This window comes from Nipponia nippon, unplaced genomic scaffold (assembly GCF_047370975.1).
Source record: "Nipponia nippon isolate SJK-2023a ecotype South Korea unplaced genomic scaffold, ASM4737097v1 scaffold_5, whole genome shotgun sequence".
In the NCBI taxonomy this organism is placed as follows: domain Eukaryota; kingdom Metazoa; phylum Chordata; class Aves; order Pelecaniformes; family Threskiornithidae; genus Nipponia; species Nipponia nippon.
The window spans coordinates 32,729,025-32,745,262 of NW_028262369.1; the positions used below are offsets into that span (position 1 = coordinate 32,729,025).

The 16,238-nt window shown below is 47.0% G+C and overlaps 1 protein-coding gene across 12 annotated transcripts in view; it reads right to left on the reverse strand.

The window, feature by feature from the left end:
• Nucleotides 1-16,238, reverse strand: part of PTPRF (protein tyrosine phosphatase receptor type F) — a 396,065-nt gene that overhangs the window by 78,904 nt on the left and 300,923 nt on the right. For all 12 annotated transcript variants that reach the window (XM_087731153.1, XM_087731164.1, XM_087731163.1 and 9 more), the window contains one exon: nt 14,324-14,434. In XM_087731153.1, coding sequence (XP_087587279.1) covers nt 14,324-14,434 — 111 coding nt within the window. The remainder of the gene's footprint in view (nt 1-14,323; nt 14,435-16,238) is intronic.

Consider the following 16,238-nt stretch of genomic DNA (forward strand, 5'->3'; position numbering starts at 1 on the left):
CAGGGTGCTCCTGGGGCCATGCCGAGCCCCATCGGTGCTGCGTTCCCCTTCACGTCTCCTGCAGAGGCAGTGCCTGCAGGCGCTGCAGCTGCCTCTCCCTGGGGAAGCCGGCAGCCAACCGCCCCCTGCTCCCCTGTGGGCAGCACAGGGGAGATGTAGCTCCAAAGGAGCTGGGGGCTTGTTTGGCAGTGCTCTGCAGGGCAAAGGGAAGGGCTGAGCCCCTTTGGAAGTGGCCCTCCCCTGTCCTACCCACAGGGGAGCAGCTGAGCTGGTTGGTGCGTTCGTGTGCCTAGGGAAGGGATGAATGGCAAGGAAAACTCCCCTATAGATCAAACTGTACAAGAGGGTGGGCAGGCTGCAGCGTCGCTGACCTCGACACGGGCCATGCCTCCTGCACACTACAGCTTGCGGCATGCCAGGAAGCTGTGCGGCGCCTCAGCTCTCAAGCCTGGCAACAGACAAGCAGTTAAACAGGTCTCTGTGGTGTATTTTTGCGACCCAGAATGGCTGAGACAGCCTCCCCTCGTTAGCACACCGGCAGAGCTGCTAAAAATGGATGCCACGTGTAGGGGTCGGCTCTCAACATGGGAGGCAGGAGGGGGTCAGGGCAACGCCTTCGGCAAGAGATCTGTCCCAGACGATACTCTGGCAGGAGCACGTGCAAAGGAAGAGATGGGCTCCATCAGCCTCCCATCCTCTTGGGGGATAATTGGCAGCTTCTTGCCCCAGTCAGTACAGAGGGAGAAGGGGAGATGCTGTCAGTTAGCATTAGCGAGAGCTGGCAGAGCTCTCACAGCAGCTTGCAGAGCACCATCAACACATTCCTCAGGCTCAAGCCAGCGATTTAAGTCGCTTGCTTTTCTAGCATAGGAGTCTGGTAATAATTTAAATCAGTATAACTCCTCAAAAAGCAGCATTCTTAGAATTTCTGTCCAATTTACAAGTCAAATCACATGGGCTAGCACAGCCCATGATGCTACCTTAAGTGCTCCAGAAATTTTTGTTGTTCTTCATTTATTGCAGCAATGAAATTTCCCTTTTTATTACAATTTTCTTGACAAGAATTTGCCATATTTTTTTTTACTCTTCTTTTTGGATAAAGATCAGAGAAGGTGGTTTGCAGCTTTTGCAAGAACAGCACAGGGAAAATTGCTGTGAATATTAAAATGATTTCAACGGACAATAGTATAATTCAGAGGTTTAGTTAAACCAGCAGACTGTCAAAAATGAGATTCATTGTCATTCATCCCAAGAATAGGCATCGTAAGGGCTCTGTGCTGCTCCACTATTCAGCACGCCTTCCCTTAGAGAGCATTCCCTGGGAAGTGAAGTGAAACCCCAGAGCGGTGAGCAGTGCAGTGCAACCTGAGCCCGTGCCCTGGATCCCGCAGGACAGGGAGAAAGGACAGCGTGGAGACTGGTTCCCCACTCACTGGGGGGACCGTGGGGAGGAAGGAGGGGAGCAGGCAACACAACAGGCACAAAGGTTGAGACTGAGAAATGTTAATAATTTAGCATGCATTAACATGCACATTCCTTGCCTTGAGAGCAAAGAGCATGAATCGATTGCCTGGCTCCTTTCACCACGGGAGTGGCTGTTTCCTAATGTCTCAGGTTCCCTCTGAGGGTGACATTACCCCCTTGGAGAACCAGGGACCCCCCCTCCCTGCTGCTGTCTGCAAGAACTGTAGGCTCTGAGCTCTGGGGACGAGTGCTCAGGGCTCACAGGCTGGTGCTGTTAGCCCCTCTCTCGCATGCTGAGACACTGCTGGCATACAGCAAGGCTCTGCTGGAAACACAACAGTGCCAGGAGGACTGCCCATGCTTCCAAAACTGCATGGTGCTGCTGGGGAAGGGGAAACCAAACTGCTTTCCCTGCTGGCTGCCTTGGCCACAGTACAGCTGAACAAACGACAATGCTAACAACCCTCCCTCCAGCTTGCAGAGACGCAGGGACCTCTACTTGATTGCTCTTGCTTCTGGGTTTCCTTCCCACCATGCCTAGCTGGCACCTAACTCTGGGCTCCATCGTCCCTCTCCTGACACCCCCATCGCAGGCTTGCTGGGTGCTGCCCCATGGCGATGTAGAGTTGTGCCCATGCTCTGCATGCTTCTCCGCTCCTCTCTGGGGCAATCCCAGCTGCTCTGGTCCTGCACCACTGTCCTGACATCCTCTCCCCTTTGCTCTTCCTCTGCATGAAGGAGCAGCAGTCTGAAGTCCCATCTGCTCTGAAGGAGGACCAGCACTGCCTGGGCTGTGCTGCTCCTCCCTGGCTCCCAGCAGAGCAAAGGCAAGTTCGGAGGGCTCTGGTCTAACCTCCCGACTGGGATGAGTAGCAGAGTGATGCGGGAGCACATCTTTGAGAAGCTGACACTGCCCAATTTCTTCACTCCAGCCAGGCAAGCTGGAGGATCCTTGGTGTATGGGGCATGCTCTCACCCTCGCCACCTGCTACCCTGCCCAAAACTCTCGTCTTCCTCAGGAACCACCTCCTCAGAATCAGTAAGGAGTGAATTTGGGAGATATCCTCAAACGTGATCATCGGTCTGCGTGGTTTACTCATCTGTAGACACCTTTCATCTCTCCCTAGTGCTATCATTTTAAGGAAGGACTTCAAATGGAAAGGCAGTTGCTGGAGTCTCAGAATCTATTGACAGAATCAACAGCAGGAGAAGAAAAATTGGAACCAGAAAAAATGCATTTACAGTCTAATCTTGTGCTCAAACAATGCTGTACTATTTATGCTCCCAATGCATCCTTGAGTGCTGACATTTTATAGACAATTTCCAAAACAGGGCCTTGCCATTTTTGGATTATATTTCAGCTATAACTTTTAGGTCTAATTATTTGCGCTGACAACCACATATAAAAGAGGATATATCATTACAGTGGTGCAGCACTGGAGACACATCAGCATTCAGCATACTGACATACTAATAGCAAAGTAAGGGAGAGCAAGATTGTGGAGCTATGCAATTTGCATTCCCTCTCTGAAATTTCTCTGATGAAAATAACACAACATTAAGGAGGGGAATAAGAGAAAAGATCCACTGTATCAAGATAAAATAACTCGTTAATAAATAACCTTGTAGCAGTCACAGAGCAATAATTAAATGCATGGGTGAGCAGTACACAGTTTTAAGTAAAGCTGAAAAAATGTAAGATGTAATTATCAGTGCCAAACAAATTATAAGCATGGCAAATCCCAACGGAATATTTAGAAACTAATTTCTGGCTTCACATTAAATATTTGTGTACGTGGGTATTTTTGGTGGGGTGGGAAGGAGGAGTCGGCACAAAGAACGAGAAATTACCCGCTCCTGCTGGCTTATATCCATTCTCGGCTGCCTCCCCTCAGCTAAACCATGCGGCTAAAACGTTTAAGTGCCCTGTCAAAGGTTTATTCTCCAGAGGTGCCTGAGCCATCACAGCGGTGCTCCAAATTCACTGAAATCTGGGAGGCTTTGGGCCTTGGCTTTAATTTCTTCTCTTTTCTTCCTTCTTTTCATTTTTCATCATTGTCCTGGGCTCGCGTAATTTTATCCTCTACGAAATCTATTTTTAGAGGGTAAACAACACGGGCCCGGTGCCTCAGTACAATCTAAATGAGAGCACGTTCCAGGGAGAGAAATGGGAGCGAAGTCAGTGTACAGGAACAACTGCTATGACAACTTGTTAAAACTTGTTCCGGTGATTCTAAGATCAACTCACGCAGCTGCCTGATGGCATGTGTGAGAGGAGCCAGGGTCTCTTCCCTGTGCCACCTGGGAGCAGCGCCAGGCTGGAGAGCCGCTGCGAGCATCCCTCTCCTCCAGCACATGTGGAGGGATGGACCCACATAGTACCTGTTTGGGGAAGGAGTCATCTCTGGAAACTAGCTCAGGACTTCTGCCAAAAACACCGGCTTTCCTCAGTATGAAATCATGAGTGCCTCAAGCTAGGTCTGGAGCTAGATTTAATTTAAAAGCTGGAGTCACCTTTCACTATTGTCCTTTATTCACCTCTGGCTGTCTGAGGGCAGCGGGACAGAGCAGGGCAAAGCACAAATCTGGTTTTGCTGAGTGGCTACGAGCTCCTGTGCACGTCGCCACGGGGCTCCCTGAGCCATCCTAGGCAAGGCTGGGGCCACTGCCAGAGCTCCTTGCTCTCCCGCCAGCAAGAGAAAGACCCAGCCCCAGGGAAGAAAGGAGAGGCAGACCGGCTCATGCAAAGGGCCCTTGTCCGAGCATGGAGAACTGGCCACCCCCCGAGCGGGGACTGATGAGGAGCAGGGAAGCTGCCTCAGCATGAAGGCCTTGCGTCTCTCAACCAGCTGCTCCTGCTGCCCTGTGGCAAGGGAGGGCAGCATGCTGGGTTCTTCTCCAGCTGAGATCAAAAGTAAGCTTTTCGCCTCTAAAGAAAGTTAAAACTTTCAAAGCTACAGCAGAAACCGAGGAACCCGCTCTCCCTAGCAGCTCGCGAAGGGACTGGAAATCATTCTGATCTCTGCTTCCAAAGGCTGCTCTTCATCTCCGGCCAGAATGCAGCAGCAGTTTAGAGGTATTAGACTGGCACCTAGCAGAGGTAATGGGTTAGAGGAGGACCCCACATACAGTAGCATGCACTCCTTCCCACCCTGCCTTTGAACAAAACCGCCCTGGCTGGTATTTGCATGCAAAATATATGCTGTGCATTTTAAATCTCAAGCAACAAAGGCATGCAAGCAAAGTATCAATGCCATCACCAGAGTCACAGCAAACAGTAAGCAGATTTCGTCAGGCACACTGTGGCCGTGCCTGGAAGGGAGCCAGAGTCTGTAGGGCTCCCTCCCCTTTTGGGGATGGCTCTCCTCTCCCTACTGGAAAAGTCCCATCTGACGTGGCGTACTGTAGATGGATAAGAAGTGAAAAGGACCAACCTTCTCGCTGATCTGAGAGATGAAAGTTTGTTTTGTTTGATGGCAGAGTGCGATGAAGATGAGGAGGGAATAAAAAAAGACAAGGAAAAACACAGAGAGTAAAAACAGGCCAAGCTTCATCTGTCCGCACACCACTGAAACGACAAGACAAGACTACAGAGGTCAGCCATGACTTCCCACCGTGCACACACACCACTCCATGTTGTGGACAAGAGTGTGCCACACTCGCACCGCTCTGGCCTGGAGCAGGGCCGGCCCCTCCGCCTCCCTGACCCGCTGGCTGCTCGGTGAGGCCGGGCGGAGGGGACCGCACCTCCCACACATACTCACAAGGCGGGTGCTTCGGGGACGGCCCCGCGCTGGGCCAGATGCTGGAAGCACAGACACATTTACATGTGCAAAACACTCATGCACACACACAGAGCAAGGGACTCCAGCCATCACACAGACTGACGTGCTCCCACACACCCACTCCAGCTATAAAGATGATGGCAAAGGCACTTTAAACCCATTGACCACACACTGGGAAAAGCATATACGTAGATCCGAATTTTATCAAGTATGAAAGAAATGTTCCAAGTGGTGAATGGAAAATCTTCTACCATGAAGAGCTGCTCCCCCTCTCCAAACAAAGAGCTAAATGCAGCAGAGAGGTATTAGGCAAGTGACAGACATGCGCAGTCTCAGCTGGGCTCAGTTTCGGGAAAGCCTTATTGGTACACTGTGCTGCGAGTGAGAGATGGACAAGAAATCAGAAGGACAAGAAATCAGAAGGACAAAAACACCCAGAGAGAATTGAGCAGGTCCCAGTTTTTGTTCCTGCGGGAGAGACAGTAGAAGGTTAGTTGCATTTTCCTTATAGACAAAGGAGATCTTATTTCTCTAGCAGGACTGACCTCACTCCAGCTACAGATCTGTGGCGTATCAGCTGTAATTGAACCCTCGCTGAGAGAATACAGAAGCAGATTTGACAGTTAAAGACTGCTTATGAGTCACATTTTTGATGGGGGAAAGAGAAGGTGGGGGGAGGAATTTGCTTTCCAGCAGAAACACGGAAAATTAGAGAACAGCATGTGGCATTATACAGTGCAACAGTACAGTCAGCCATTTCCAGCGATTAGAGGACAGGATTTTAACCAACACTGACACGGTACAGACCAGGCAACAAACTGCCAATAACAGCTACAACAGTGGCCTACGAAGTGTAATGGAGCTTGCAGGAGAACAGCAAAACAGTTGTTTACATTTCTTCAATTGAACTGATACCAGTGGACCAGAACCAGCCAACTTGGAGCTTAACTGGCCCATAAACGAGGGCCACATCCCGTGAGGACCCGCACCCGGACGTCCTCAAAACAAACAGTCCTAACTTCAGGCCCAGGCTTCCTCTGGCCTGCTTCAGACAGGGGATTTACCTCTTAGTCCACAAAACATTAACATAAGGCTCATTTAATCCTGTGAGACCCTGTGATGGGAGGGAACCTCTTTATTGCTGCTCCCAAGCCACCACTTTATTTCCTAATCTAATGGAGCGTATCACATCTGCATGGCCTCAGCAGACAGCGAAGGGCTTCAGCCTTCTGCTCAGCTCTTCCCAACAGGGAGGATTTGTTTCCTGCCCTTGCCTGGGAAGGACAGCGCTTCTGGCAAGCCAGGCGTACCCATGAACAGCTGCATTTCTGGAAAGCAGCACTAACACCTCAACAGGGCAACGCAAACTCCAGCTGCTCCAAACGTGGACCAACCTGTTGCACGCCTTGGGACTCCACAACCAAACAGCAAGAGGCTGCTGAAGGGTGTAAGACCGGGCAATGATGCTGAAACAGCTATGGGAACGCCAGTCCCTGTTGCAGAAGCACAGCAGCTGCAGAGCCTCCCCCTGCCCTTGGGAAGGGCTGACAGTCCCCAGCCACACCAAGGGGACTCGCCGCGGAGCCGCTTGGTCTGCCCACGGGCAGGGAGAGGGGTGCTGCTGCAGCTGGGGAACAGCCAGGAGCTTTGTTTTGGGGAGCCCGGCAGGGATCGCACTGCTTCAGTGTGCATGGACATGAAGCGGCTCTGGCAGTGGCTTTCCCCACGTGTTGACACTTCAGATTAGAGTTGGAAAGGTGAGGAGACACATGTGAAACACACTAATTCAAACAGATTACTTTCTGATCTGTCAAACAGGAACAAGTTTGGGGCCTGCTATTTGTCACTAATTGCTGGATTATCTCTTAATCTCTTATTACATTAGTGGCTTATGGGGAATAAAAACCAGTAGCAGGCTATTTTGGAACAGCTGTAAGGCAAGAGGGAACACCTGGGCAGAAAGTTCTCTCTCCTTTCCCTTTACTTGATGCTTAAACAGCTGCTGCTTTATCTGAGATAAACCTGATAAATGGTAAATTTAAAGTTTCATCTCCTTACATATCCCAGTCACATGCTCCTTTATCTCCAGTTCTCTATCCGTGTCACTCCTAAGCCAAGAAGCACGTTTTACCAAGAGGTTTTCTGCTTTTGTACAAAACAAATGACTCTGAGCAGTGACAGCAAATAACATCTGCCCCCCCCACAGGGACAGAGGATTTAAGGCTGGAGTTACCCAGAGTATCCCCTGTGCAGAATACCATGGCTCACTAGGCATGGAAGCGTGTTCCCACGAACCTGAGCTGCCTGGCAGCTAACTTAAACATGCCAGTCTACGTGCAAGACAAAGCAAGTCAAGTCACAGCAGAAATGCTGCCAGAGGATAGCGAACTCCAGAAGGTAAAAACAGGGCTCCTTTTGAGATCCAAGTCAAAACAGCAAAGAAGCAAAGAGCAAGGCCATATCAGAGACGCGTCTGCCAGTCCTGACTGTCAGATGGCTCCAGCGCTCTGTAGGCAGAAACTCCCATGCCAACTGAATTTGGCTTTTACCCGGCCACAGACATGCTCATCTTATGCAGCAGCAGCAATGCTCTAACCACAGCAGCTTGTTGCAGAAAAAATGAGTTTGGGCTTATGGGAGGTTCTGCTTTTGTGTGTTCTTGAGCATTAGCTCCCTGAAACAAGGCAAGGAGCTGTGGCCAGGATACGAATGCATGGGTCTGAGAGTTTAGATCACTAGCTCAAACAAAGGAACACATTTCTAAAGCTTTTCAGAGTGAGAAGCTAATACTTTCCTGAAAGCAACAAGAAAGTTCATTATCCCAATTGGCTCTGCAATTCTGCTGGGAACTGCCAGCATCTGCCCTGTGCTGAAAACCCTCTGGTGCTATGCAAGGCATTAATATAAAGGCAAACCCAGACACTTTGGAATCCAAAAGACACAGAGGTTAACAAAAACCCATAGAGGGATGAACCTATTCCTGCTATCTCCAAAAGCACATCTTGTGTCTCAAGGACTTCACATAAAACAAATTTAATCCTTTACAGCTTTTAGAGGTATAAAGGAACAAAAGGACAGATTGTCTTTTTTATGCCAGATTACATGAGAATAAGACAACCTCCCATTATGTGTGATGAACAACGTTCTCATGCCACAGTGATGAGTATATTCTATCCTAGAGAGACAGACAGGATGCTCAGGGCACCCGACCATCCTTTCCCATTCCTGGTGCACACACATGCATGCATGAATTCAATTAAAGGCAGAAAATCTCAGAGCAGCAGAGATGGATTTCCTAACCCTTTGTGCAAGCGGATATGGAAGGGGAGGAAATGGACATTTAGTCGGCACAGATACGCAGGCCTAATTGTTCCACAGACGTCTATGCAGGTCATGTGGGGAGGAGGGGGAAATAGGTTTCCAAGTCCATTTCTGTGTTGCATTATCATACACTGAGCCACCAGCCACTCTCCTCCTATTTTCCATAAAGGTCATTTTACAAATAATCAGACTTGAGCCTCGCATTGCACTTTTAATCATCAAAGGACTTTGCAAGGAATAAAACTGTTAAACTTATTTAGTTGAGTTCTATGAAGCACATTGAAATCTTTAGATAAAATGTGCTAGCAGAAGGACAAAGACCTATTATTTATTAAATGGTGATCATTAGAATCATTACAGCATAGCAAAATGCTCATAGAAACACTGACGGTGAACACACTTCACCCCAGGAGAAAACATGACAAAAATATTCATAGTAATATATAGGGAAGAGAAAACTTGGCAGAAGCCTCTGCAGCTCTGAAGCCAGCCAGCTCCAGTACGAGGATTCACACAGTTGCAGCAGCACGAGCAACGGTGCTGACTGAGCAGCAAACGTCTGCTGGTGCCGAGTGCTGCGCAGCTCTGGCCGTGCCGCTGGCTGCGTTCACCCTGAGTCCACTTACAACTAGCCAAGGCACATCTGCCCAAACTACAGCTGCTCTGACTTTGGCTATAGCAGTAGCTTCATCATGGAGCAGCACCCGGGGGCAGAAGAAATGAAGTTAAATATACTGAAATCCCATAAAAAGGAGTGCACTTTCTTCATCAAAGGGTCATTGCTTTGTGTTGCATTGCTGTACTGCAGCATTATCTCGAGGTCAGGACTGCACAGTGTACACAGGGAGATCATGGCCCTTCGGACCTGTAGCTAGCCCTCCTCAGCCATGTACCAACTGCTGAGGGGTAGTTACTCTGTGGCCTCTATCATAGCCTGGTTTTGCTTCTTCTCATGGTCCAGAGCAGACATCTGTCCGAAGGAGCAGTCTGGGTCATCCGGTCTGATTCGACTGCCCGTTCGTGTTTCCTGTCCTCCAGGCATCTCCCTCGCAAGTCTCTCCAGTCTCTGCTTGTCTGTGATCGCTGCCAGGCCCTCAAGCACCAGCAGTGCCCCTCTCTGGTCAAGTAACGTTACCCCCATCAGCGCTGACGGGAGGCAGGTTTCACAGAGCACATTGCCAGAAGTGTGCATACAGCGGGGTTGTAAACAAACGTACTTCCCGTTATTTAGCCGTTTTTCAAATGTCCCCAGTTCTGGTTGCTGACTGTTTGACCACTGTCCTCAGCTGTTACTCTTCTCCTGGCAATACCCTCGAGCTTTGACTGCTGTTGCTATTTTAGCTGTTTTAATATTACATAAGCAGAAAATGTCCTTTTAAAGGCTTCAAGTCTTGTTGCTCCAGGCCCATGTCAGTCATTCAGAATTATTATTATTTACACAAGGTCCCCACTGCAGTAAGCATCATATAGCCGCAAGTAGCCATTTTGGTGAGCTCCCTCCGTGTCTGAGCCTAAGCTACCGCCAAGTTCCCAAGTGTAAAACCCTGTGGAGGCCAGAGAATCGCTGCTAGGGACAGAGCCACAATCCTAATTTCATTTTGGGTGATGGCTTCTTAGTGAAACTTGGCAAATAAAACTTCAGACTCCAAGCAAGTTTCCCTGCTGCCAAATGAAATACTAGCCTGGTGTTTCAAAAAGCAGATCAAGAAAGCACAGATTTTTGCAGTAATAGCATTTCTATTTACCGCAGTCTGATTTACTAGTTTGTGATTTGGGGACAGAGGAGACAATTCAGTTTTAAATGGTCTTTCTTTAAAAGCAGCTGTGCAGCTGCTTCTCTACAGTATGTGTAGCATTTTGGATCAGGGAACTCACTGTACTTGCCCCACTGGACTGTGCCCTGAAGGCCTGAAAAGCAGCACTTAAGAAGTGAAAAGCAGGCAGCAGATTTCTCATCTGATGGGAAGTATGCAGCCAGGGCTCCAATAAGTACTATTCCAATAGCATCTGCATTACTCACTGCTGTAAGCAGCACTGGCGAACACACCTAGTGAACTCCACGGTGTATTAATGAGGATATTCTTATACACAGTCTTCCTGCTCATCTGCTTCATTGAAGTAGGAAAAAAAATAATGCCACGTGTAGAGAAAGAGAAGGGTAGAAAAAACCTTTCATACAGGGAAAGAGTCAAATAACAGTGTCTTTATTGAGGAGAGCACCACACAGACCACCACCTTCACAGGCATTTCATAGGACAAGACTTTTGGCTGAAAATGCTCCTCTTTGTGCAGCTGTCCCTGAAGCTGCAGGCAAATGAAGGGTGAAATGTATTCATAAGAAAACAATAGTGTAGGTGAAATCAGTGCAATTATACTATACTCCCAGTAAGCATGACGAAATGACACCGCTTTTTTTTCCACACTAGGTCCAATCTGCCTTCTACCCTAAAATCAATTTCTTCTATGTCTTGAATCAACTTCTTGGATTTTTGCTGCTAAATTAGACAGTAAGCTCTCTGGATTAGAGGAATCGTATCTTCCACACGTTTCTGTTCCTTTCCCTTCTCCCTGCAGCACCATCAAGTCCCAAATCTAATCATTGTTACGATGTACTGTGGTACATGTAACCATGGACCACAAATGGATGAGTGTTCCTTCATCCAGACCAGCGCTGGCAAGCATGCTTGTGCTGAAAGGGCAGGATAGGAACATGCCACTGTGCCCTTTGAAGCCCCTGCTAAACCTCAGATAGCCACCTTGCCCTGGCATGCTCCCTGCTCTTGCTTTCACTCTGCTCTTGCTCCTCTGATGGTCTGGATGCTTTCTTCAATCCTCCAGCATGGAGGGCTGAAGAGCAGCAGTGGGAGGCAGCCTGCTCCCAGTGCTGGTCCCCAGCCCCATCCTGGCTCTGCAGCAGCAGACAGATAGACCTGTCAGTCCATAAGCAGAAAGCTTATGAGGGTTGCTTTCCAGCACACTTAGTAAGATGAAAATAATAGCTTCAAGGAAAATGCATCCATTTTCCTTTACAAATCCCTGGTGTGGAAATGTTTTAACTTTTAATGAAGTCCATCTGTGCCGAAGTGCTGGCTCTGAAGGATTCACAGAGACAAGAGACCGGCATAGCCTGCTCCTTCCTCCTCCTGTTCTTTCATTGATGTAGGAAGCCCTGAGCAGAGCCTGGATACTCCTTCTCAGCACCCAGGATCTTCCTTTGTTAGCATGAAAAGTATGATAAAGATGCTAATGAGCCTGTGCTTTCTAACACAGCATACTCACAAAGGATTACCTGGGAGGCTAGGAAAGGGGAGGACATGATCAAAAGCATAAATCCCAAGAGTCAAGAGACAAACAAACATTTGAACTATTAAAAAAACAATAGGCTGTAAATGAGAGCAGGCACAAGCAGTCCTGAGAACTACACAGGGTGGAAATTAGTACTGCTGCTCAGTACTCAGCCATGCTTTCTGAGAAAGTGGCCAACTTCTTGGGTATTCACCGCAATGAGGTCAATCATTATGAAACCACCGTGCAGTGGCGGTGCAGCCGACACACTTAATTTCCACTGTAATTTAGCATTAATTAAAGTTTTCTCTAGTAAAGATGCAGGCATTTTCTGAAGACCCTACTGGAAGTCACTGATCCATCTAATGACAACACTGTAGGACTACTACAAGAAGAAAAAAGGGGATTCTTTTATTCTGCATCCCAGACCTGAGATATTTTCATTTTTTAACTTGCTTCTTAAAGAAATAAAATACTGTTATTGGTTTGACTAACTTTTTGAAGTCATTAACCATATAGTAACAATAGGATTATTTTTTTTAGAACATTTGCTATCAGAAACTGTAAGCACAAATACCATCTAGGACCTAGTACACACAGTGAATTTCATCTAATAGTAATTTATGGGGTATCCTGCCTTAAATATACAGCACAGCTTTACCAGGATCACACAGGTTGGAGACTGACATTGTAAAGATTATGTGCAATAAAAAGGCTTGTTCCAAAAATTTATGTGTAAGAAAATGACGGTTAACACCAAAGCATATGTCTAAGATATGCTTTCTTCGGTGAACGTCAAGATCCTCTCACATGTGCAGACCATCCAAGGCCCATGCCTAGCCCAAACAGGACAGACAAACCTTGCTGAGCAGCATGCCAAGTGTAAAATTCAGTACACTCCTCAGTCTTAGAGGATTCACTTGCTAAATAAAGAGCATCCATTAGTAAAGAAACTGGAAAGTTGTAAGAGGAGGTTTTTCTATCTCTTGAAGCTCCTCTGCCTTTTTTTCAGCCACACCTCTACAGAAAACAGAACATTGAGGGTCTGAGCATGTCACAGGAAGCAAAAGCATCCCAAATACTGCAGCAAAATGGCTGGGTATCCACGCAAACCTATGCAACAACAGGCAACCGGGTAACTAGGATCCTTTCCCTCAGAGTGCAAAGTGACAATCTGGGATGAGTTTTAGTACAGCTTGCCTGAAAAATGAACTTGCAAGAATACAGGGAGTTTAAAATCATCCATAATTACACTGTGAGAGTGAAATGAGTGATTCCACTGCATAGATACAGCTTCATCTTCTGAATATGCTTAATTGGATACTTCAGTCTTCCAAAGACTCTTATAATCCAAATTATGCTGCAAAATAAAAAAGCAGTCCCCCAGAATAAGCAAAGAAAACAATGCCAGAAGCCACCCCTAGAAGCAAACACACAGCATGTGAAGACTTAATCATTCTCATGTCCTTTTTCCATACTAAACAATGCATATACAGCTTCAAGATTGTATTTTTTTTTTCTTCAAAACAGAGGAAGGAAGAAATGAAGATGAGATTTTATTATTAGACAGTTGATTTACTACATGGAAATAAAATCTGGGTCTAACTTCCAAACAAACAATGGGTTGCACCAGCACAAGAATCTTCCTTCTCTTCTTGGGAAAATCCATAACTACATTTCCCAGGGGTTCCTGACCAGTGGCTCTGGTTAGACAGAGTTTCATATGAAACTTCATTTCTTGCTGAAATTAACAGAAAGTGTACAGGGAATTTAGCCCTTGCTTCTCTCCAAGCTAACTCAAACACCTTTAATATAGAGAAAAAAAACTGGCAGGAGACTGTCCTGATATAAAACCTAGTTATTCTGGTATGTTGAAAACAGTTTTAAATGGGCAACATAGCATAACCATTAGAAAAATCACTTTACATGAATTGCAGTTAATTTCCAGCAGGTTCCCAGTGTGAGCCATTAATACCCAGAGGCTCAATCATTGATGCATATAAGATGGATTAGGACAACTCCAAAAAGCTGTTCAGTTTTTAAAGACACACATTCCAAAGCAGAGGCCTAAATATCAGCTCACCTATAGCTGAGCACCTCTCGTTCATCAGAGTATGACCGGTTTTATACTACTACACCAAAGGTTAGTTTATACTAAAAGAATTAAGCACCCAATTATTATAACTATGACACAAAGTTAAGGAGTTCAAGGGAGAAAGGAATTCCAATCCTGCCCATATTTCAGCATTTTGCGTAACACCATGTAAACGGCAAAAACAGATTTCCAGAAATGCGAGTCAAACCCAACGTGGATCAAAGATCTTGATGTTTTTTGAGCAAAAGGCCACATCACACAAACCACGAAGTGTGATCAGGGCACTAAGACAGGGAACACACTCCTTCGCTGAAAGCCATGGAGCCTTTTGGGCAGGAGGAGAGTGACCCCCTTGGGTGGAAGCTGCTCTTACCTCGAACGTAAAGGTTAGCTGGGGCAGAGTAGCGGGTTCCTGCACTGTTGGTTGCAACACATTCATATTTGCCCTGGTCCGACTCCTCGCTGTTCTCTATTTGCAGAGCGCCTGTACACAAACAAGATGACACAGACAATTCAGGTTATGGCAAATGTAGTAATCGAACAGCCAGCCTCAGAAAAGGAAGGCCATGCCCCGCGCTTTTAAAGTATCTTCGTGGATAGATATATCGTGATGTTGTTCCCTGGACCCACAGGGTACCAGCATGCAGCGAAAAGGTACCCAGTTTGCTGTTAGAAGCTTGCGAAATTGATTATTGTTATTTTTTTAATGTACAGGGAACCACTTACTGATGTATTTCCAACCGCCCCAACCACTTATATTCATTGCTTCAATAAAGGAAAAAAACATACACATACACACATATTAATTACAGCTTTGTATGGGACTAATAAAAGGACCTTTAATAAGCCTTTAATCAAAACAGCCAAGCACAAAGCACACTAACTGTAGCTGTTTGTTTCTTATCTGATGCACATAAAGCCTAGCAAACGCTCAACAAATTGCGACCTTCCTGCAGAAACTGGCAGAGTCCCATCTCTCCCACCTCACCACCCCTCCCCTTTTGAGAAAACACTTCGCCTTTCGTTCGCTTTCTCCACGTCAGTGATCTCCTTGTCCTTTCAGATTTCATTAGACATGACACAAAAAGATTAGAAACTCAGTCTGAGATATCAAAGATATACACCAATGCAACACACCCATTTTGCCACACAGCGCTCGCATGAAAGCCACCCTCCCTTTGTCCTGGCAATGCCTGCTCCTCCAACTTTGGGTCAGGAATAGTTGCTTAGCCCAGACTGCATGATCTGATCCCATCCCCAAAGTGCCAGAAGCATGAGGGGCACATCTAAATAACGGCAATAATTGCCAGAGCACACAGAGTAGCGATTTACATGGGGAACCTGTGGAGTGCCTATGATGTGGAAGTGAGCGCTGGCCTGAGGTGGTTTTCTCTCATCTGCTCGGCCTATTCCACCGGTGTCCAGCACCACTTGGCTTGGCAGGCTGGTCTTTCATCCAGCTTCTTGCCTACCACAGATGACTGCAAAACTGGTCACATCTAAACTCCCCTAAGTGGGCCCCCTATGCAGACTAAAAGAAAGAGATGCAGAGAAAGAAAGCAGCGGGATGCATATGACAGCAAGCTGGCACTGCAAGGGCGAACGGCCCTTGGCCAGACACTGAAGCGGCTGCTGCTCAGCCTGCTTCCCCCAGGCAATGTGGGAATAATTCTTAAAGTGCCTCCAAGTGCTCAGATTCTGCTGGTTAGGATTGCCTGTAAGAAGGGAACTCTGCTCACAAACCATATACTGAACTAAAAGAAAACATTAACCCCTTTGCTTGTAAGGATTTGAACTCATTTCTGCCTGCCACGGTTCAAAACGACCACTGAGAGCGGCACTGAGAATAGCTGGTGAAATTGCCTTCTCCCTTCTTGCTGGTTCAAGCTGCAGAGGTCAAACACAGTTTTTCATATCATCAGAACAGAAGAAAAACTAATGTGAATCAAGCACTGCTACCTACATTATTTAGAAGGATAAATTGAGACTGTAGCCTAAGTCTATATGTCATGGGGAAAAATGAACTTCCCTGGGTTCTGCCATATAATAAAAATGATGTACAGAGCCCTCCCTATTGTTGCATTAGTGCTGGAAATGAGGCTTCAGCTAGACAGAGAAAGCTTGTTTGCAGAAGTCTTTCCACCTACTAACAAAAGAAGCTGCCAGCTTTCCCTAGCCATGGCGCTCTCTGGACACCCACAGGCCAAAGCCTACAGAGCACTGCTGCTTAATTCAGGGAGAACGTTAAATTTCTACATGCTGTCCGGGAAAAACATCTTCAAGCAGAC